The sequence below is a fragment of the Cajanus cajan genome, chromosome 9, assembly GCF_000230855.2.
Source record: "Cajanus cajan strain Asha chromosome 9, NIPB_CcT2T_4, whole genome shotgun sequence".
In the NCBI taxonomy this organism is placed as follows: domain Eukaryota; kingdom Viridiplantae; phylum Streptophyta; class Magnoliopsida; order Fabales; family Fabaceae; genus Cajanus; species Cajanus cajan.
Window position 1 is genome coordinate 9,366,256 of NC_138525.1, and position 23,582 is coordinate 9,389,837.

At 34.6% G+C, this 23,582-nt stretch overlaps 1 protein-coding gene across 1 annotated transcript; it reads left to right on the forward strand.

Moving 5' to 3' along the window:
* The first annotated feature begins 1,172 nt into the window (after window positions 1–1,172).
* LOC145951924 (uncharacterized) lies at window positions 1,173–12,033 on the forward strand. Its single transcript, XM_083064114.1, has 7 exons — window positions 1,173–1,882; window positions 3,599–5,462; window positions 6,582–6,950; window positions 7,148–7,242; window positions 11,537–11,588; window positions 11,806–11,862; window positions 11,974–12,033. Exons 2-7 carry the CDS (start codon window positions 3,600–3,602, stop codon window positions 12,031–12,033), a joined length of 2,496 nt encoding a protein of 831 aa, XP_082920240.1. The 5' UTR covers window positions 1,173–1,882; window position 3,599.
* Window positions 12,034–23,582: the final 11,549 nt, after the last annotated feature.

A 23,582-nucleotide genomic window follows, 5' to 3' on the forward strand; every position in this document is an offset into this window, starting at 1 on the left:
TACATGAAAAAATATTTGTGAATGAATCCCTATCCTTTGTCAAAATTACAACAGTGTTATTATTGTTTGCTGAGTTGATTAAGTTAAATTAAAAACTTGATTCCTCTATTTGATATTGTAAATTGTTCTGCGCATCAAAAAAAAATTGTACACTTCATTTTAGTTTTTCTGCAAAAGATAAGTCTATATTTTGACCCTTAATTACATATAGGACAACTCATTAAAATCCAATATTATAATCTGCACATTTCATTTTGGTGTTTATATAAAAAGAACTAGATTTTAGTTTGAACTTTACATAAAGGACAATTCAATAAAATCCAACATTAATTGTACTAACTTTAACAAATGGTAGAGACTGATTTATAAACATTTTTCATGTAAGAATAAAAACGTGACATTTATTTGTGTATCAAAAACTAAAATGAAGAATTGTATCATATAGAGATTAATATAAATTAGTTCCATTTTTTTATTTAATTTTTTTTACCTGAATAAAAAGGAAGTGAAGGAGAAGTGAGAAATTTTAAATATATAAATAATTTTATTATTATATATTTTTAAATATAAATAGAGTAAGTGTTGTCATTTATAGTAGTTTTACATCGTTCGAACCTAATATATGGGTCAAAATAATGAATGAAGATATATGTGTTCTCTCATTAAATACAATTCGTTTGTATATATTAAAAAGGTTACTCTCTTAAAGAATACCACATGTCACTATTGATAATATCTCTCTTTAGTTTAAAGTTGAAATTATTTTAAATTAATTATGCATATGATTTTTAAATTTTAAATATTTTCAACCAATTTTAATTTTAGACTTCTTCTGAACCTAGTACATTGTACACCTATATATATATACCTAATTTTAAAAATATTCACGCAATATAGACAATACTTTCTAGTCCTTGTTGCAGAAATAATTCTTTATATTTTTAATGTGTATAATTACTTAATTTGTTTAATATCAAAAGGCAAATGCTATAGCGAAATGGTTAAGTAAATGAAAGGAGAAATTAGTACTTTCAAAAAAAAAATCAAATTAAAACTGAAAACTGATAGAAATGAGCTTAATTAATTTTGTCTATGAATATATAATGGAAGATTTCGGTGGTAATGCTCATCTCTCTGCTACTTTCATTATTGTCAAATATTAGTTTGGAAATCGTTAAATAAAATATTATCAATCATTATATTATTCTCTCTGTAACATTGTAAAAAAAAAAAAAAAAAAAAAAAAAAAAAAAAAAAAAAGGCTGATTCAGTAGCCCAGAACGGGCCGTTCCCAAACTGGAACGGGCCGTTCCACACTACTGAATTGAACTACATATTGTAGTTGAGAACGGGCCGTTCCGGCAAGGAGAACGGGCCGTTCTAGGAAGGAGAACGGGCCGTTCCGGAGGGAGAACGGGCCGTTCCGGAGGGAGAATGGGCCGTTCCGGAGGGAGAACGGGCTGTTCCTGAGGGAGAACGGGCCGTTCTGGATGAGTCCCGGAACGGGCCGTTCTGTTTTCAGAACGGGCCGTTCTGGGCGTGGATTTTGTGCGTGATCTGGGAGTTCAGAACGGGCCGTTCCGGTATCGGTACGGGCCGTTCTGGCCACTCCGGATTGCCTATAAATAGGGGTGAAGGGGGGCCGTGAGGAGTTATGGTTCTAGAGAGAAGTTTTAGAGAGAAGGTCTCTGGGTCAGTGAGCTCCTTTCTCTCCCAAATTTCTCTGTTTAACTCCTTTTCTCCTCTAGATCAATAACTCCTTCTGTCTTTTCTTGAATTTCAGATTAGAAAGCTTGTTTTGGGAGGACTGAAGTTTCGAGTTGAGCCTCGAGGGGAAATTATACTTTTGATTCAGTCTTTGGCTATCTGAGCCAATCTTCAGGTAAGGGAAGCTAGATTGTTTGCATGTGGCTGAATTTGTTAGTTTGGATGAGAATTTTGAACTCTCTGAATAGTTTTAGGCCGGGCGCAGGTTGAGCGTATCAGGCGTGGAAGAGCTTAGAGCTCTTGGGTTGGTGTTAGGCCAGGCGCGAGTTGACGGCACTGTGCTTGAATATATTTATGAATGAATTGATGCTTATGCATGTTTAAAGTTGAAGTTTTAGATCATGTATGTATGATATATGATGTATGGTGAGGTGTGATTCATATGTATGCTTTGTGATGATATATATGAATGTTTGAATATGATACGTTCATATGGTATGTATTGATCATAATGGTAGGTAGACCATTTATGATGTATGATGCATTATTGCATGTGATGTCTTATGACTTGTGTATGGTTGTTGATCATGATGGTGGGCAGACCATTATGATGTATGATGCATGATTGCATGTGATGCCTATGGCATGAGTCTAGCCTAGGACTTGAGGAGAGGAAAAATATTTCGAACTGGAAGAGCTCACATAGAGTCTCTTGAGAGTGGTGCTTGGATAGGCCACTAATATATGAGAGTGGTGCTCTGGGAGGCCACTGGATTTGGGAGAGTGGTGCTCAGATAGGCCACTGGGTTGGGTGAGTCTCCTCTAAGTCCTTAGCTAGTGTTGGAGCGGGGTATGAGGTCGAGGGTTATTCCCTTAACCAAGTACTCGGGAAGGTGCGTGGATCCTTGCGGATAGTCGGTGGGCGAACTCCACAATTGACTTGGTTAATGCATGCCAAGGTCGTGGTAAGCCCGTACCCAGCTGTGCTATACCTGACGGTGGATCTGGACTTCCAAGTGTGTAAGTGACATCATCCGAGTAAACCCGAGTGAGGATTATATATCCTGTTTAGCTGTGACCGAGCGGGCGCATTGGGCGTGAAAACGGTTGGGGTGGTTTTCGGTAGGATGGAATGTCATTTATACAGCTCTATTGTTATGGAGATCTCCTAGGTGTATGCGTGACGACGCATTAGATGATTGATATGTATGCCTATCTGTCATGAGTTGCATTCATTGCATGATTATTAATATGATGAAGTGTGGTGTTTGACTTCATGTTTGGTGAATGAATGATTGATTGAGATGAAAGGTTCCTTAGGGACAGGATTTGGGATGCATGTGTAGTATAGAATTTTTATTCTGTGCTTGTATTATTGATCTTTGAATTCTAGCTTACCCTTCTGTTTTCCATGTGGTGGAACTGCGATGATCATACTTGGTATGGGAGCAGGTCAGGGATAGCTTGGGAGTAGAGATGATCGTTGTGAGACGAGGAGCTGAGTCTCGTGTTTTGAGTTACCATTCTGGGTAACATTTTTTTTGTCAGTGCTTGACCGGCACTAAGGAATATTTTGGGATGACTGTACATATATGGTGCTATATTTTATATACAGAAACTTACTTATTTCGATCTTTATATTTATGCCTGTATGTATGTGTTATCCAGTTTAATATTCTCTTAGTTAACTAGTTGTAGTGCGATTCCACTAAGTGTAGAGACCGTGGCGGGTCGTTACACTTTTATGGTATCAGAGCCGGTCGAGTCTTTTAGGATACTATGTGGGGAGTGATCCTTCTAGGTTTCTGTTGTGTCATATCTCTGATATGTGTTAGCCTTTGGTGAATTGTGGGGGTATTATGTTACTAATAGGATGTTTGAATTCTTGTAGTATGGTGAGACCCCAGTATGACCAGATTGCTAGGGCCATGGAGATGATAGCCATGGCGATGCAGCAGCAGAGTGCTCACTTTGCTCATATGGAGGCAGGTAGAGCTGCGGCTGAGGCAGCTAGAGCTGCGGCTGATGCAGCTAGACCGGTGGTCTCTCAGGAGGGGAGAGATTTAGCAGAGTTCAGGGGATGTCAGCCTCCTCAGTTCAGAGGGGATTCAGATCCTGATGTGGCGGATCAGTGGTTGAGGGATATGGAGAAGATTTTTAGTGTTTTAGGATCTTCTGATGAGAGAAAGTTGGCTTATGCAGTTTACATGCTGGGGGGCGAGGCTGAGTACTGGTGGAGAGGCACCAGGCAGATGTTAGAGAGCAGGGGTGTGCCTGTTGACTGGGATTGCTTCAGGAGGGTCTTTTTGGAGAAATATTTCCCGGATAGCGTTAGATACGCTAAGGAGGCAGAGTTCATGAGATTACATCAGGGGAGCTTGTCTGTTTCTGAGTATGCTATGAGGTTTGAGCATCTAGCTCGTTTCTACTCTCAGGCCATATCCGAGGCTTGGAGATGTAGAAAGTTTGCGGAGGGACTGAGGCACGAGCTGAAGAGGGTTATAGTCCCCATGTCCATAGTAGAGTTTCCTGCCTTGGTTGAGAAGGCAAAGACTGTTGAGAGTTTGGAGAGTGGTGGTAGCAGCGGTAAGGCTGCTAGAGTTCAGGAGGGATCATCTGGGTCCAGGAGGGGAGGCCAGCAGAGGGGACCTTATGACAGACCTGTACAGTCTCAGAGAGGAGCTATTAGTAGGGGACCTCGACCTGTTACTCCTCAGGGCGGAGCACAGTCGATGCGGTGTTATCGATGTGGAGGAGCACATATGGTGAGAGATTGTTCCCTTCCGGGGAATGTTTGCTTCAGATGTGGTAGGCCAGGCCACATCTCTAGAGATTGTCAGACACCGGCGACTTCATCTGGGAGTGCCCCGAGGCCACCCAGACCTACAGCTGCGGGGAGAGTGTTTGCATTGTCAGGTGCAGAGGCTTCTACTTCATCAGACTTAGTGAAGGGAAAGGGGAAGGCAGCAGGTGAGGATGTTTTATTTTTATTCGATTCTGGAGCCACGCATTCTTTTATTTCTGTTGATTGTGTGAAGAGATTGGGTTTGTCAGTATCTTCCTTGCATGTTGATTTGTTTGTGTCTACTCCGGCTTCAGTTTCTGTGGTGACGTCGGAGATGTGTGTGAGATGCCCGATAGAGGTGTCTGGTAGGAGGTTCCGAGTGAACCTGATTGTGTTGCCCATGGTGGATATCGACATAATCTTAGGGATGGATTGGTTATCTGCCCATCACATCCTTATAGATTGTGCTCGGAGAAAGTTGATGTTTCCTCAGTTGGAGGATGAGGTGTTGGTATCAGCGGGTCAGGCTGAGCAGTTGATGAGGGATGGAGCTGAGTGCTTCATGTTGTTTGCAACTTTGAGTATTGAGACAGAGAGAGCTATCGCTGGGATCGAGATTGTCAGTGAATTTCCTGAGGTGTTTCCAGATGATGTGCCAGGATTGCCACCCAGGCGTGATGTTGAGTTTAGCATTGATCTGGTACCAGGTGCAGGACCGGTATCAGTGGCTCCTTATAGGATGGCTCCAGCTGAGTTGGTAGAGCTGAAGACACAAATTGAGGATTTGTTGGAGAAACAGATGGTGAGGCCCAGTGTTTCTCCTTGGGGTGCTCCGGTACTGTTAGTGAAGAAGAAAGATGGTGGGGCCCGTTTGTGTGTTGATTATCGGCAGCTGAATAAATTAACGATAAAGAATAAATATCCCCTTCCAAGGATTGATGATTTGATGGATCAGCTGAGGGGAGCTTCAGTATTTTCAAAGATTGATTTGAGATCCGGATATCACCAGATTAGGGTGAAGGAGAGTGACATACCGAAGACTGCCTTTAGGACTAGGTATGGTCACTATGAGTATGTGGTGATGCCTTTTGGTGTCACTAATGCTCCAGCAGTGTTCATGGATTACATGAACAGGATCTTTAGACCGTTCTTGGACAGATTTGTGGTGGTCTTCATTGATGATATTTTGGTGTATTCTAGATCATTGGAGGATCACCGTGAGCATTTGAGGTCGGTTTTGGAGGTGTTAAGAGAGAGACAGTTGTATGCCAAACTGTCCAAATGTGAGTTTTGGTTGTCCGAGGTGAGATTTTTGGGGCATGTGATATCGGCAGAGGGGATTGCAGTAGATCCAGCCAAGGTGGAGGCTGTGATTCAGTGGGAGCGTCCGATGACTGCTACAGAGATTAGGAGTTTTCTTGGGTTGGCGGGTTACTATCGGAGGTTCATTGAGGGTTTTTCTCGAATAGTAATGCCTTTGACTCAACTGACTCGAAAAGATCAACCTTTTGTTTGGACGGACGCTTGTGAGCAGAGTTTTCAGGAACTAAAGAGACGGTTAACCACTTCTCCAGTTTTGGTGTTACCTAACACTGGTGAGCATTTTGATGTGTTCTGTGATGCTTCTCACCAGGGGTTAGGTTGTGTGTTGATGCAGGGAGGGAGAGTAGTGGCATATGCTTCGAGGCAACTGAAGACCCATGAGAGAAATTATCCTACTCATGATTTGGAGCTTGCAGCTGTGGTATTTGCCTTGAAGTCGTGGAGGCACTATCTGTATGGTGCGAGATTCAGTGTATACAGTGATCACAAGAGTTTGAAATATCTGTTTGATCAGAAAGAGTTGAATATGAGGCAGAGGAGGTGGATGGAATTTCTAAAGGACTTCGATTTCCAGTTGATGTATCATCCTGGAAAGGCGAATGTGGTAGCTGATGCATTGAGTAGGAAATCCATTCACATGTCGGCTATGATGATTAGGGAGTTGGAGTTGATTGAACAGTTCCGAGATTTGAGACTAGAGGTGGAGGTTGTTCAGGATCACATTAGCTGTGGTATGATCACCATAACTAATGAGTTCTTGAAGCAGGTGGGAACTAAACAGTTACAGGATCCAGAGTTGTTAAGGACTTTGGGATTACTTGGTACTGAGAGGGCAGCTGGTTTTGAGCTTGGTACTGATGGGATTCTAAGATTCAGAGGTCGAATTTGTCTGCCTTGTGATTCAGAGTTGAGGAGAGTTGTTCTAGAGGAGGGACACATGAGTCGTCTTAGCATACATCCTGGTATGACTAAGATGTATCAAGACATCAAGAAAAGTTTTTGGTGGCCTGGTATGAAGAAGGAGATAGCAGAGTTTGTAGCCGCTTGTTTGACTTGTCAGAAGGCGAAGATTGAGCATCAGAGGCCCGGAGGGGTTTTACAGTTGATGGAGATTCCTGAGTGGAAGTGGGATAGTGTCACTATGGACTTTGTGGTTGGATTGCCTAGGACAACTAGGAACAGTGACTCTATCTGGGTGATTGTTGATAGGTTGACAAAGTGTGCTCATTTTCTTCCTGTCAACAAGAGGTGGTCCTTGGAGAGGCTTGCACAGTTATATATCCGAGAGATAGTACGGCTGCATGGAGTGCCTTCCAGTATTATTTCTGACAGAGATCCAAGGTTTACTTCAAGGTTTTGGCAGACTCTACATCAGGCGTTGGGAACGAGATTGAGGTTGAGTTCCGCCTATCATCCACAGACAGATGGTCAGTCGGAAAGGACAATTCAGTCACTAGAGGATCTTCTGAGAGCTTGTGTGTTGGACCATCTGGGTAGCTGGGAGGAGGTGTTGCCATTGGTAGAGTTTACCTATAATAATAGTTATCATGCGAGTATTGGCATGGCACCTTTTGAGGCTCTATATGGCAGGAGGTGTAGGACTCCATTATGTTGGTATCAGGAGGGTGAGTCAGTAGTGGTTGGTCCAGAGTTAGTTCTTCAGACTACTGAGATGGTGAGACAGATTCAGGAGAGGTTGAGAGCTACTCAGAATCGACAAAAGTCTTATGCTGATAAGAGGAGGAGACCTCTAGAGTTTGAGGAGGGAGAGCATGTGTTTCTCAGGGTGACACCCACTACTGGAGTGGGAAGGGCTGTAAGGGCCAAGAAACTCACACCGAAGTTCATTGGTCCTTATCAGATCCTTCGTCGTGTAGGTCCAGTAGCTTATCAGTTGGCGTTACCTCCGATTCTGTCCAACCTGCATGATGTGTTTCACGTTTCACAGTTGAGGAAGTACATCAGAGACCCGAGTCACGTGATAGAGATGGATGAGGTGCAAGTTAGAGAAAACTTGACTTACGAGAAGAGACCGATAGCTGTAATTGATCACAAGTTGAAAGAGCTTCGAGGCAAGTCTATTAGCTTAGTGAAGATTCTTTGGGATGCAGCTACTAGTGAGGCAACCTGGGAAGAAGAGAGTCGGTTCAAGGAACAGTATCCATTTCTCTTTTCAGGTAAGCCTATTTTCGGGGACGAAAATTCTTATTTGTTGGGGAGTATTGTAACATTGTAAAAAAAAAAAAAAAAAAAAAAAAAAAAAAAAAAAAAGGCTGATTCAGTAGCCCAGAACGGGCCGTTCCCAAACTGGAACGGGCCGTTCCACACTACTGAATTGAACTACATATTGTAGTTGAGAACGGGCCGTTCCGGCAAGGAGAACGGGCCGTTCTAGGAAGGAGAACGGGCCGTTCCGGAGGGAGAACGGGCCGTTCCGGAGGGAGAATGGGCCGTTCCGGAGGGAGAACGGGCTGTTCCTGAGGGAGAACGGGCCGTTCTGGATGAGTCCCGGAACGGGCCGTTCTGTTTTCAGAACGGGCCGTTCTGGGCGTGGATTTTGTGCGTGATCTGGGAGTTCAGAACGGGCCGTTCCGGTATCGGTACGGGCCGTTCTGGCCACTCCGGATTGCCTATAAATAGGGGTGAAGGGGGGCCGTGAGGAGTTATGGTTCTAGAGAGAAGTTTTAGAGAGAAGGTCTCTGGGTCAGTGAGCTCCTTTCTCTCCCAAATTTCTCTGTTTAACTCCTTTTCTCCTCTAGATCAATAACTCCTTCTGTCTTTTCTTGAATTTCAGATTAGAAAGCTTGTTTTGGGAGGACTGAAGTTTCGAGTTGAGCCTCGAGGGGAAATTATACTTTTGATTCAGTCTTTGGCTATCTGAGCCAATCTTCAGGTAAGGGAAGCTAGATTGTTTGCATGTGGCTGAATTTGTTAGTTTGGATGAGAATTTTGAACTCTCTGAATAGTTTTAGGCCGGGCGCAGGTTGAGCGTATCAGGCGTGGAAGAGCTTAGAGCTCTTGGGTTGGTGTTAGGCCAGGCGCGAGTTGACGGCACTGTGCTTGAATATATTTATGAATGAATTGATGCTTATGCATGTTTAAAGTTGAAGTTTTAGATCATGTATGTATGATATATGATGTATGGTGAGGTGTGATTCATATGTATGCTTTGTGATGATATATATGAATGTTTGAATATGATACGTTCATATGGTATGTATTGATCATAATGGTAGGTAGACCATTTATGATGTATGATGCATTATTGCATGTGATGTCTTATGACTTGTGTATGGTTGTTGATCATGATGGTGGGCAGACCATTATGATGTATGATGCATGATTGCATGTGATGCCTATGGCATGAGTCTAGCCTAGGACTTGAGGAGAGGAAAAATATTTCGAACTGGAAGAGCTCACATAGAGTCTCTTGAGAGTGGTGCTTGGATAGGCCACTAATATATGAGAGTGGTGCTCTGGGAGGCCACTGGATTTGGGAGAGTGGTGCTCAGATAGGCCACTGGGTTGGGTGAGTCTCCTCTAAGTCCTTAGCTAGTGTTGGAGCGGGGTATGAGGTCGAGGGTTATTCCCTTAACCAAGTACTCGGGAAGGTGCGTGGATCCTTGCGGATAGTCGGTGGGCGAACTCCACAATTGACTTGGTTAATGCATGCCAAGGTCGTGGTAAGCCCGTACCCAGCTGTGCTATACCTGACGGTGGATCTGGACTTCCAAGTGTGTAAGTGACATCATCCGAGTAAACCCGAGTGAGGATTATATATCCTGTTTAGCTGTGACCGAGCGGGCGCATTGGGCGTGAAAACGGTTGGGGTGGTTTTCGGTAGGATGGAATGTCATTTATACAGCTCTATTGTTATGGAGATCTCCTAGGTGTATGCGTGACGACGCATTAGATGATTGATATGTATGCCTATCTGTCATGAGTTGCATTCATTGCATGATTATTAATATGATGAAGTGTGGTGTTTGACTTCATGTTTGGTGAATGAATGATTGATTGAGATGAAAGGTTCCTTAGGGACAGGATTTGGGATGCATGTGTAGTATAGAATTTTTATTCTGTGCTTGTATTATTGATCTTTGAATTCTAGCTTACCCTTCTGTTTTCCATGTGGTGGAACTGCGATGATCATACTTGGTATGGGAGCAGGTCAGGGATAGCTTGGGAGTAGAGATGATCGTTGTGAGACGAGGAGCTGAGTCTCGTGTTTTGAGTTACCATTCTGGGTAACATTTTTTTTGTCAGTGCTTGACCGGCACTAAGGAATATTTTGGGATGACTGTACATATATGGTGCTATATTTTATATACAGAAACTTACTTATTTCGATCTTTATATTTATGCCTGTATGTATGTGTTATCCAGTTTAATATTCTCTTAGTTAACTAGTTGTAGTGCGATTCCACTAAGTGTAGAGACCGTGGCGGGTCGTTACACTCTCCTTCTGATATAAATTAAATTTAAATATATTTTTAGTATAAATTTTTTTCTTTCAAAATTTAAAATTATTATTTTTAATTTTATAATTTTAAATAAATATTTTAATTCTTTAAATCACTAATAACATATTTAAAAATGACAAATTAAAAAAAATTATTCAATTAAATTTAATGTAAGGACATCAGTACAAAGTATATTTTATATAATAATATTTAATAAATATTTTAACAAAATTTTGATATAAAATTTATAATATTTTTTTAAATTATAAAAACTAAAAATAAATGTATCTTCAATTTAAAAACTAAAAATATATATAAGTATATAAGTTTACAAATTAACATTATTCTCTTAAACTCTTCGATCTCTTCTTACACCACATTCGAAAATAGCAAAGCGGAGTCGTACTATTTTTCCTATTCGTGTCTTATATATCCACTAACTTGCTCTACAATCATTGTGTGATTAATTGTTTCATATCATGTTCTTTATCGTACCAAAAAAAAATAATGTTCTTTATAAATTTTATTATTTTCTTTTATTTCATGGATAAAATTTAAAATGACAAAATAATAATTTAATGTTTGTTATTCTAAATAATAACAAGTTTACTTTTTTTCAAATGATTTCAAATTCAGAACTTATTTTGTATAAAGAAGATACGCGTTGGAGAAAATTTTATCTACCTAGGTGTATTTACCTTGTTATAATTTGATTCAATTTATTTAAAAAATCATAATAACTTTTAAAGCCCATAAATTCAATTCTCCAAATCCTTGACACGTGCAAAGTAGACCACCCTAGACCTTTTGCACATGAACTACTTCCAAAGTACCCCAAATAGTAAAAACAATGCCTTTTTCTCCATTTGACCTACATTTATTTTCCTCAAAAATGACCCTTCACACTAATTACTTTCCCATTATTTTATAGAGAAGGAAAGTGCACGCGGCCAATTGTAAGTGTGATTAGGTTATTGATTCTCATTTAGTAAATGTCTAATCTTTGAAGTGTTTGTTTCATCACTTGTTGGTTAAGTCAACACACAAAATAACTCCATTAACATATATATGTATAGAAGCAGCATATATATATATATACACTAAAATATTGCATGGCCATTTTTCTTTGGCACTTGTCTTTTCATCTGGAGTCAGCAACAGACTAGTTATAATAAACAGCCAAACCCACTTTTTTGGTGGATGAAAAAGAAACCATGCTTTGATGCTATGATGCTATGATTTAATTAAGATGTGGTAGGGTGAGTCGAATAGCAATGAATGCGCATGCAGATATGTTCAACACATCTCTGGTACTTATCTCGTAGAATTTATTGAAAGCAACTAGCAGCTTTGTACTTTTCAGCCTTGCCATAAAACTAGAGGCCATGGAGACACCAAACTTCAACACATGACACATGTTTCCTAATAGCATATTTCCTCTGTCACAGCCCCATAATGTGTGGCATCTAGTGCCATTAATGCCAGCCTTTAAGTTTCTAGTCTTTATCTACACTTATTACAATGAAGATAACTTCATGGTTACTATTTCATACTTCACATAATGTTCTTTCACTTGATGTACTGGTATTGTAGCCATTGGGAATTTATTCTTTACTGAAAAATGAAAATGCTCCTACTGTCTACCACCAGATCCTGGACCATTGAATTGATTTTTCTTTTTTTTTCACTTTGCAGTTGAGATCGTCTTATATAACCACAGATTATAAATTCTCCAAGATTGAGATCACTTTTTGATGTTCAGATTTACGGAGAAATGTGTACGTGCAACTTTTGCCTTATATGATACTTTCCTTTAGTTCATGGGCATGGCAAATATCTTTTTATCTTTGATAAAGGGAATATAAGTGTGCGCTGGAAACTTAATAGCATGACGAGGATATCACCACCACCAAACTTCAACATATACATCATTCTTTTAAGCTTACTCCATGCTCTATATAATTACATTTATTTTTATTATATTCTTATCTAACTTTATTTGGTATTAAATTACATGCAAAATATTAAGCGTGTGGTTCAGCAATAGGAGTTGATCCACGCTTAAGCAAGGTCAGGAGTTCGAATCTTGCCTTGTATATACAACCGTGTTAAATCTTGGAGCCAACTATCCCACCCTTTGAGGTGCCTCCAACGTAGCAAGAAAATTAGTCACTACTATCGACAGTGGATACTCTAGGGACGAAAAAAAAAAATTACATGCAAAACTGTCTACCATATACTTTTTTTTTTCTTTTCAATTCAACTTAAATAGTTGTCCATTATATATTGATGTGCCTTCGTGAATATTTCAAAAAAAAAAAGGTTTTATTATCTCTTGTAGTGCTCTTAATTATATGATTTTGGCAGCAACTTTTTTATTAAAAAATTTATTTAATAATTAATGAATATGTACTCGTATAATTTAACGAGTTAGCATAATGATTAAATACTTTGAACTCACATATCATGAGAATAATATAATTAATAAAAAAAAATTGTGTTCAACTTTTATCATGTGATAATTATAATATTATAGATAAAATTAGCTTCTGATTTAATAAGTTAATACGATATTAGTGATAAGATGAAAAAAATAATATTTTTAAATTTTAAATATAATCTAAATTTGACTGGAGTGGTTGATTTGATGTAAATATACATATTTTTTTCAAAATTAAATTGAATCATATTTTTTTGTGTAAACCGATTCAGACCCATTTAATGGGTGTGTATTACAATTTTGCATTGACCCGAAATCGTTTGGGCCTCTCATGTATAATTTTAAAATATTGTTCAGGTTTGTGAGTCCTGCACTCAATCAATCTTTACTAGCTCCATGGGAAGGTCCACCACAGACAAGATGATGAAGAACAAGGAAAGGTAAAGAGAATGCAAAAAGAAGTGCAAAAGGGTTGACAGTAGCTCATGGGGAAGAAGTTCCTATGAAAGAGAGGGATGAACCGTTGAAGGATGGGGAAGATGGTAGTTTCGAAATAACAAAAGTAAAAAAGAAAAAGAAGGTGCAATGAGAAAAAATGGGGATGCAAATAGAATAGACTAGTTAATTAAGTTTGAACCCAAGTTCAGCCCGAGCATATAGCCCATTGTTTGGTAAGATACTCAATAGGGAACGTAAACAAGCCCAAAGTTTCGAAGGTAAAGTGAAGAATGATGTGATTGAAATTTATTACAAAATACTTTTAGAATTAGTTGAATTTATTTAATAAATCTTACTCATAATTTTGTAAGTTCTAATAAATTCAAGCAACGATAAAGTGTATATTTAAAAAAATATATATGTTAGAGAGAATGTTATTGATATTTTAACTAGAGTATGGAACTAGTTCAGCTTATAGTAAACTGTAAAAAACAGAAACGAGAAAACAAAGAAATACTGAAATAGGACCATTAACAACAGCTAGCTAGAGTAAAAAGAAAAGAAAATAAGAGAATGATGATGCAATTGAATCAAAATATATAGACCCCATGTTTGAAACATGTTATTCCCACTAGCACCCAGTATTATAATTTTATGCAAGCTCCTTGGTGAAAGGACCTAATTGAAGGAAGCACCCATCTCTATGCTATATCTATCTTTTCCCGTGGTCCCATATAATAAGGTCATCATCTAGATGTTGGACATAAATCATCTATCTTTTTTGTGTTTGCATTCTTATCAGTGAAGTATCACCTAACAGGAAATAACATGCCACTAAAAAATATATATATATTAAGATAGAGAATTAATTTTCAAAACAGAAGTTTTTTTTCAACCACACGTGTCATATTTCTATTGAGAGACCAGAAAATAAGGGCATGTGATTTCTATTTGTAATAGAACAATGGCCTAATAACATAATGAAGATTGTGCAAACCCTCCTACAACATGAGAACTCAAAAAAGGGGAAAAGGAGAAGACTCTCAATAGTTTAGATTCCTTTCGAAGGTTGTAGATGTTGGCCAACTAATCCTCAAAATGTTTTGTCTGTAAAGTTCGTTAGTGGTGGATGTCAATGAGAGCACATCAAATATCCAAACGCCAAAATAAGGAAAGCTTTGCCCTACCAGTTTCTTTGTGGACACCATGGCAAATTATAGTGTTCAAATTCCATTTTCATACAATTAATGCTCCTCACGCCCTCATTTCTTTAAGTCTAGTCTTTTGGTAAACATTATCTTGCCATTGTTTGATTGTGGACACGAGCACTGACCTATCATAGTCTTTTAAATGCAATTAGCATTAATTGAAGTCCTTGTCATGTCCCCTGCCATGCCCTTTCATTTTCTGGCTTCCAAGATCACTCGAACAAAATAGATGATACGAAAAAGTTGAGTTCAATGAAACAATCACATCAACACTCAACTAAACACTAAGGATTTTTCTCTCATAAATATAGTTAACACAATATCTCAAAATAAATAATGATCAAACAAAATTAAAAGCTTCCAATAAGAAAACCAACTACTAAACAGTTATATAAGATTAAAGAAGGAAGCAATATATATGACTAGACTACTAATGAAAGTATCCTTTTGCGTGGAAGATAGAAATTTGTGTTACCATCAAATAATGGCAACAAACGAATTCTAGTACCTTGACTATATGAATTATTTCTGTATTGGTATTATACAAAAAGGACTTCAGTTGTTATCTTGCTATCATATTCAATTTCATGAGCAGTGAGACCAATGAATTATGAAATATAAATGGATAATAACATTTTCTCTATCTGCAATTGCAAAACATTGAGATATTAACATGATTAAGCAAATGAGCATAGTCTGACTATAACGGTATAAATTGCAATTGATGCACGAAATCTCAGGTATAAGGAGTGGTGTAACAGTAAAAGTTAGGTGCTGAGGGAAATACACGTTTATACGTAACTCAACGCACTGATGTTGTTTTTCTTGAGCTCGTCTAACAACACAAATATTCATCTAGATTTTATAAACAACGAAATGATGTTACATGATCACTTTTAAGTGATTATAATCAACTGCTAAAAACTTTATCAGCTGAGTGAATTGGCACCTTAAGACAACAAGCCAGAAAAATTAGTTCACTCTATTTCGTGTGAAAAGATTGATCTATATATGTTATACCATGTTCAAACTATATCTTCATTGTAATACATTTTTTTTTTATAAACCATAATTATATTATCCTTTACCGATATTTTGATATGGGCTATACCATGTTTGGATTTTGACATCTGCCTACATCAAGGACAGAATATTTTGAATATGAGTAGTATAGTTCGACAATAAATCAATGATTCAATTCTAGATAATCTGATTGGTTCCCCCAACAATCATTAAAATAAACTATACTAATCTAATCTTAAAAAATTAACTTATAAAATAAATATTAATCCCAATTATATATTCTATTTTAATCATTAGACAGATGTGAGATCTTAGTATGTATCGAGAAAGGATGGGATTATGAAATGTCTAAAAAGGGGACAGTAAAATTCTATTGGGAGTATGCACCCACGGTATTTGCTCACCTTAAGAAAACACACAGGAAAAATATTCTTGGACACCTCTAGATTCTAGTTAGTTAATACATAAAGAAATAGAGAGAGAAATACATAAATGTAAAGATAATACAATATAATAGAAAAAGAAATAAAAATAAATAAAATGTTAATGAAGTATTTGAAGCGTCGAAGTATTTGCATAATTACTGCTAAAACACAACCCTGTCCTCTCTGACCCTTTTTGAGAGATGAGTTATCAACCTTCAACTCCATTATTAGTGTTGGAGAACTTCCCGCCTTATAAAGCCTCCTTGGTAAGGAGACCTCCTCGATGTGGGACTTGTTACATTACTACCCCCTTTGAAAGCTAGTGTCCTTGATGGCTGCATGAAAGCACCATTGTAACAAGCATAAGACTAAGGAGGGGAACTATCCCTCAAAAATCGGCCTAAGAGGTTGGAGAACCTTCCGCCTTATAAGACCTCCTTTATATGGAGACCTCCCCGACATGAGACTTGTTACAGAAGCATGCACCTACGTACACGTATTAAATTCTTCCATTCCCCCAATAATATAATAATAATAATCTAAGTAGCTTTGCAAAAGCCGTCTTTCCCCACCAAAACTGAACCACCCTGATCCATGGTATAGCATAATCTGCAACGTAAGAAATCTCCCCAGTTATGATAAAAAAAATAATAAAAAAAATAAAAGTATGGCAAATCTTCGGATAATCAATCCTAGATAGTTATATATATAAAGTATTTTATTTTAAAAGTTTATTTATTATAATGAACCTTTTCTCTGTTTTGGAAATGACTTGGTAGCAAATGCTTTAAATTAACCATCCATTGAATGATGATTGGAGGGAGGATGCCATCCTAAGGAACACGAATTAACTAAAGTTTATTATGCCTGTTTTTATACCTTGTTGAGGCTTAGATAGAAAATTGCTTTGAAAATACGCGAGCTCAATATTGAAATTTTTTTTTAATTATTGTGAATTTTGTTGAATATTACTTTTTTATTTATTAGAATTCAATGAAGACATCATAATTTAAATCTAAGACTCTATATATTCTACTCTAATTTTCATTATATATATATATATATATATATATATATATATATATATATATATATATATATATATATCAGATGGACTCTAATAGTTATTGTGAATTGTTAAGTATATGTACAATTACATTATTAATATAAGAAGATATCAACTATCAAGTATGAAAAAAAAAATAAACAAATTTATTCGCTTTATTATAAAAAAGATTTTGGAGTAATTTAAGAAAATAAATTAAAAATTATTAAAATAAACTTAGACCCACTAAATAAATTTGTTTTATTCTAATTAATTTATAAGTTAGTTAAAGTGTAACGCCCTATAACAATAATTATATATTTTCTTATATAATATTTTCGCAATTATATCATTAATAATATTTTTTTTTGAAGATAAAGATAAGGATAAAGAAAAAGAATATTTTGTGAATTTAATACATGATATATCGTTTTAAAATATTTACAATAATGTATTATTTTATATAATATTTCTTTCTTTCACTTCTATTACAATATTTACATTGATAGTGGGAATAAATTTACAATAAATAAAATTATAATAGATTCATCAAATAGCCTCCACATTCCAATTCCTTCCAAAGAAGACAACAGCTATAACAACTGCAAAATGATCTGGAATTTCAAGTAGATCCATCTATTTTATAATATATTTAATTTTAAAAACAAAGAAAAGAAAGGAGTAAGAACAATATCCAATAAATATAATAACTCAAAAGAATATACAGAATTATTTATAATCAATATTAAACATATATATATATATATATACAGATCATATATTAAATTTTCATGATACAATAAAATTTGGATTATACTTGTAGTGACTAGTCAGGATAAATGAGCATCATCACAATACCAACCAACAAAATGATATTTCACCTTAACCAACAATAGGATATTTCACCTTCATTTCTTACTCATTTAAATCCCTAAGGTCAAACCTTCAGCTACAAATAATTCAAACTTTATCTTCTATGGCCATAGAATAATATTTATCTTCATAAATACGTGAAAAATAACAACAAGACGAGTCCAAGATATCACAACTATATCATAGTTGATTATAAAATATATTTACAATAAATATATTTACGTAAAAAGAATATATATAAATAAAAATGACAATCATTATAAAATAATTAAATAATATAAAATATGAACACCTTCATAATTATTATGGACAAAAATAATCATAGGTTAAGCAAATAAATAAGGTTAAGGACACCCCACTAAATAAATATACATAAAAAATAACATAAATAAATAAACATAGTAGTATATAAAATTTTAAAAAGATAAAGTTCTCATCCCCTTACCTTAGAATGTAGACTTAACAAGAATTAACTGCGTCAAAATTTAACTATCCTCTTCCTATTCACTATTCTCTCTCTTTCTCTCTTTCTTTCTCTCTTTCTCTCTTCTCTTCCTTTTTATTTTTCACTCTCCGTGAGCTTGTGTCCTCAATTGCATGCATGTGAAGCTATTTATAAAAGGGTAGTAATGATGACATGGTTAGCATTGAATGAAAAATTTGCTTATTTGGTTTAATTTTTAGGTTCCATTTCTTACTTAGTTACTTAGAGATAAGGTTAATAATTATAAGATAAGGTGATAAGGTGTTGGTACAATGGAGATTCTTGCTGGAGATTTTTTTTTTTTTTTCGTTTTTCTTTTTAATAATAAAATAATATTTTTTAAAAAAAATAATAAATATCTTCTTTTTTTTTACCCTTTCATAATGTTTATATATATAAAAATTTACTTATATTAACCATTTTAAATTTTAAATATATATATATATATATATATCATAATATTATTTTTGAAAGAAACCAAGTTATAATAAAATTGAATACTAAATACTTCCATTTTAATTTGTTGGAAATAAAAGAAATTATAATAGATAAAAAAATACACATATGTATTTATCTATTTATTTTAAATATGGTAATTAAAAATTTTAAAAATATAATTGTAAGAATAAGGCAATGATAAGAGAATTTATAATATTGTATGAAGAATTTCAGAATATTACAATTCTTCCCCACTTACAAAAATTTCGTCCTCGAAATTTTCCTGAAAACAGAAATTGGTAGACTCCTCACATCTTACTTTCTAATTCTCATGTAAACTCACTACCTTATTGATGTACAACTCTATCAATTTCTCCAAGGAATGTCTAATGTTAATAAGTATAAGGTGAGCAAACTTGGTGGGTCTATCCACTATAATCCAAATAGAGTCAAATTTCTTAAGCAACTCTAGATAAACCTACCATTAAGGTCTATCTATACACCATCTTACTTCCAAAATGGGGCGTCTAAAAGCTGTAAAAATCTTAAAGACTTCTAGTGTTCTACCTTAGACTTCTGTCATACTACACAAAAGTACAAAAATTTCTCTACTCCTCTCTTCACCTTAGGCCACCAGCTTCCGTTGCGCTACTCTGATACATCTTAGTAGCTTCTAAATGAATATTAAGAGTACTCTTATGTTTTTTCTCTAAGATCATCTTCCTTAATTCAAGATTACTAGGCACAAAGATTTTATCCTTAAATCCCATAACACCATCAACTTCCACTCTTAAAGAGCTATTTATACCCCTACCAATCCTCTCTACTTGATTCACTAAGAAAGGATCTAACTCCTAAGGTTCTCTAATCTCATCCATTAATCTATTAGTCTTTTCAACATACTCAATTCAATGTTCCTAAGGGTGAGCTCACACATCACGCTTAAGTTTCTAATCTCCTCAATCAAATTCAACCCTTACATTATCAAAAATGATAAATGAATGATCATCTTACTTAAAGCATTTGTCACCATATTACTTTAATTTTTATGACCCTCTCCAAGAATCAAGTACTTAATCGTAAATTTACTAGGTACGTATAATCAATCTCTAAGTCTTACCACCCTATCTATACCCAAGGCAAACTCATATCTACTACCTTGTCTTATGGTCTCATGTCTTGCATCAAAATGAATCAACTAATTATGTTTCTCTAATTTCCTTCAATAGTCCATTCTTTACTCGAGTCATACTTAGTTTCACACTACTAGGAGTAATTTCACAAGTCAAACTTAAATTTCTAATGTGAGCTAAAAGATACATCCCTTTAACCATAAGGGGAGATATATATAGAGGTTTCCTACTCAAAGTATCGACCACCACATTGGCTTTTCCCAAATAACAATTAAGATTAAAATCTTAATTCTTAACAGTTTCCAACTATCTCTTCTATCTCATATTTAACTCCTTTTGGATCAAACAGATATGTAAGATTCTTATGATCACTAAATATCTCAAACTTAGAATCATACCAATAATGTCTCCAAAATCTTAAGTATAAATATTACAATCTCTAATTCAAAGTTATGGGTAAGGTAATTTTTTTTTTCATGAATTTTCCATACCTAGTTGCCTAGAAATATAAGTTACTACCTTTCTTTATTGCATCAACAATCCACTCAAACCCGTCTTCGAAGCATCATTATATAACACATAACACTTACTAGAGTCCGGTAATCTTAACACTAGTCAATTTTTCCTTAAGAGTTTGAAAACTACCTTCACTTACTATTCCATAAAGGTAACTCTCTCTTCTTGGTTAATCCAAATAAAAGTAATGTTATCTTAGAAATTTCCTCAATAAATCTCCTATATTAATAAGTTAATGCAGGAAAACTCTTAATCTTACTAATTAACTTATGTATCAACAACTTTTACCATAGATAAATCTACATTAAATCTCCACTAGAAATTACAAAACCTAGAAAATTCACTTCATATAATAGAAATTCATACTTAAATAGCTTGGCGTAAAGATGTCTTGAATATATTTTCACCCTCAATTCCACTATGATGATATCACCTCCTAAGGTCAATCTCACTAAACACACAAATATTCATTAATTAATCCCTAAGGTCATCTATCCACATATCAACATAAATGCATATCAAATCATATTAGAATACCTACTTTAAACCTTCATATATACCATCCTTAAGCATGTATGAATCAATTACCGTTTACTACGTATGGCCTGTACATGAATAGCTTTTACCACATAACATCATACAACCTTAAAGAAACTTTTGATCCACAAGACAACACCTCAAAACATCATAATAAAATCGATTTCCTAATAACTCACAAACATCATGATAACATATATATCCCTTTAACAACTATTAAAGAAAATGATACATAAAAAAATTATACAGGCTATCACCAAATGATCTCAAACCTATCGCCAAAAGAAAGCTAACAGGATACGCTATCACTCTTATGAAGACTTGAAATTCTAAAATGATCATATACTTAGCTAAAAATTTCAAAAATTGTAATAGATATAATCAGCGCTAACAGCTAGACCTTTGTTTACTAAAATTGTCATAACGAAAGTTCTAATCTCCATTGTACCTGATTTTGGTGCCCTTGAAAAGTTAACATCCAAGACTACAACTTTATGAAGATCATAAAATCCAACTCTATCAATATAATACTTGTACTGGCACAACAAAACTGCAGCTAAGACATTCCCTGTATTGATCAGCCAAAAGAGCGCACCAAAGTCTAAAGCCACAAAAATACCTTAAAATACTTCCAAACCATTATTTAATTTTTTTCCTAAAATCCTAAACCAAACAACTTACATATTTAGCAAAAAGGGTTTAGAAGCTGAAATAGAATCCTCATACAACCTAACCCATAAAAATCAATATATAAGCATCAAATTTAATAAATCATATAATAAGATTTAAAAGTAATAAAGGAAATATAAATTAATTCCAGTAAAGGTGGCAGTGCCTCCTAGTTAGGAATAATTTATAACTTCCAAATCATGTAATAATAAAAAATAACAGAGATGAACACTTTAGCCTTTCATCAAAACATTCAAAATTCCAATTCTTGGCATACCACCTCCTTGGATTCAATCACAAAATTATAGACTTCGTCTACCAAACAAGCACGGTAAACTCATAACTCACGACCGATTAGGTCGACCTGCTCTGATACCACTTAATGTAACGCCCTATAACAATAATTATATATTTTCTTAAATAATATTTTCGCAATTATATCATTAACAATATTTTTTTTTGAAGATAAAGATAAAGAATATTTTGTGAATTTAATACATGATATATCGTTCTAAAATATTTACAATAATGTTTTATTTTATACAATATTTCTTTCTTTCACTTCTATTACAATATTTACATTGATAGTGGGAATAAATTTACAATAACAAATAAAATTATAATAGATTCATCAAATAGCCTCCACATTCCAATTCCTTCCAAAGAAGACAACAGTTATAACAACTGCAAAATGATCTGGAATTCCAAGTAGATCCATCTATTTTATAATATATTTAATTTTAAAAACAAAGAAAAGAAAGGAGTAAGAACAATATCCAATAAATATAATAACTCAAAAGAATATACAGAATTATTTATAATCAATATTAAACATATATATATATATATATATATAAATATATATACAGATCATATATTAAATTTTCATGATACAATAAAATTTGAATTATACTTGTAGTGACTAGTCAGGATAAATGAGCATCATTATAATACCAACCAACAAAAGGATATTTCACCTTAACCAACAATAGGATATTTCACCTTCATTTCTTACTCATTTAAATCCCCAAGGTCAAACCTCCAACTACAAATAATTCAAACTTTATCTTCTATGGCCATAGAATAATATTTATCTTCATAAATACGTGAAAAAATAACAACAAGACGAGTCCAAGATATCACAACTATATCATAGTTGATTATAAAATATATTTACAATAAATATATTTACGTAAAAATAATATATATAAATAAAAATGACAATCATTATAAAATAATTAAATAATATAAAATATGAACACCTTCATAATTATTATGGACAAAAATAATCATAGGTTAAGCAAATAAATAAGGTTAGGGACACCCCACTAAATAAATATACATAAAAAATAACATAAATAAATAAATATAGTAGTATATAAAATTTTAAAAAGATAAAGTTCTCCTCCCCCTTACCTTAGAATGTAGACTTAACAAGAATTAACTGCGTCAAAATTTAACTATCCTCTTCCTATTCACTATTCTCTTTCTTTCTCTCTTTCTTTCTCTCTTTCTCTCTTCTCTTCCTTTTTATTTTTCACTCCCTGTGAGCTTGTGTCCTCAATTGCATGCATGTGAAGCTATTTATAAAAGGGTAGTAATGATGACATGGTTCGCATTGAATGAAAAATTTGCTTATTTGGTTTAATTTTTAGGTTCCATTTCTTACTTAGTTACTTAGAGATAAGGTTAATAATTATAAGATAAGGTGATAAGGTGTTGGTACAATGGAGATTCTTGCTGGAGATTTTTTTTTTCTTCGTTTTTCTTTTTAATAATAAAATAATATTTTAAAAAAAAAATAATAAATATCTTCTTTTTTTTTACCCTTTCATAATGTTTATATATATAAAAATTTACTTATATTAACCATTTTAAATTTTAAATATATATATATATATATATATCATAATATTATTTTTGAAAGAAACCAAGTTATAATAAAATTGAATACTAAATACTTCCATTTTAATTTGTTGGAAATAAAAGAAATTATAATAGATAAAAAAAATACACATATGTATTTATCTATTTATTTTAAATATGGTAATTAAAAATTTTAAAAATATAATTGT

Excerpts from the sequence above, each read along its gene's own strand:
- LOC145951924 (XM_083064114.1), top strand. The coding sequence starts at position 3,600 with ATGGTGAGACCCCAGTATGACCAGATTGCTAGGGCCATGGAGATGATA. Across the intron at positions 7,243-11,536 it reads CTATCATCCACAGACAGATG|GGTGAGTCGAATAGCAATGA; the intron begins GTCAGTCGGAAA and ends AAGATGTGGTAG. Across the intron at positions 11,589-11,805 it reads ATATGTTCAACACATCTCTG|ATAACTTCATGGTTACTATT; the intron begins GTACTTATCTCG and ends ATTACAATGAAG.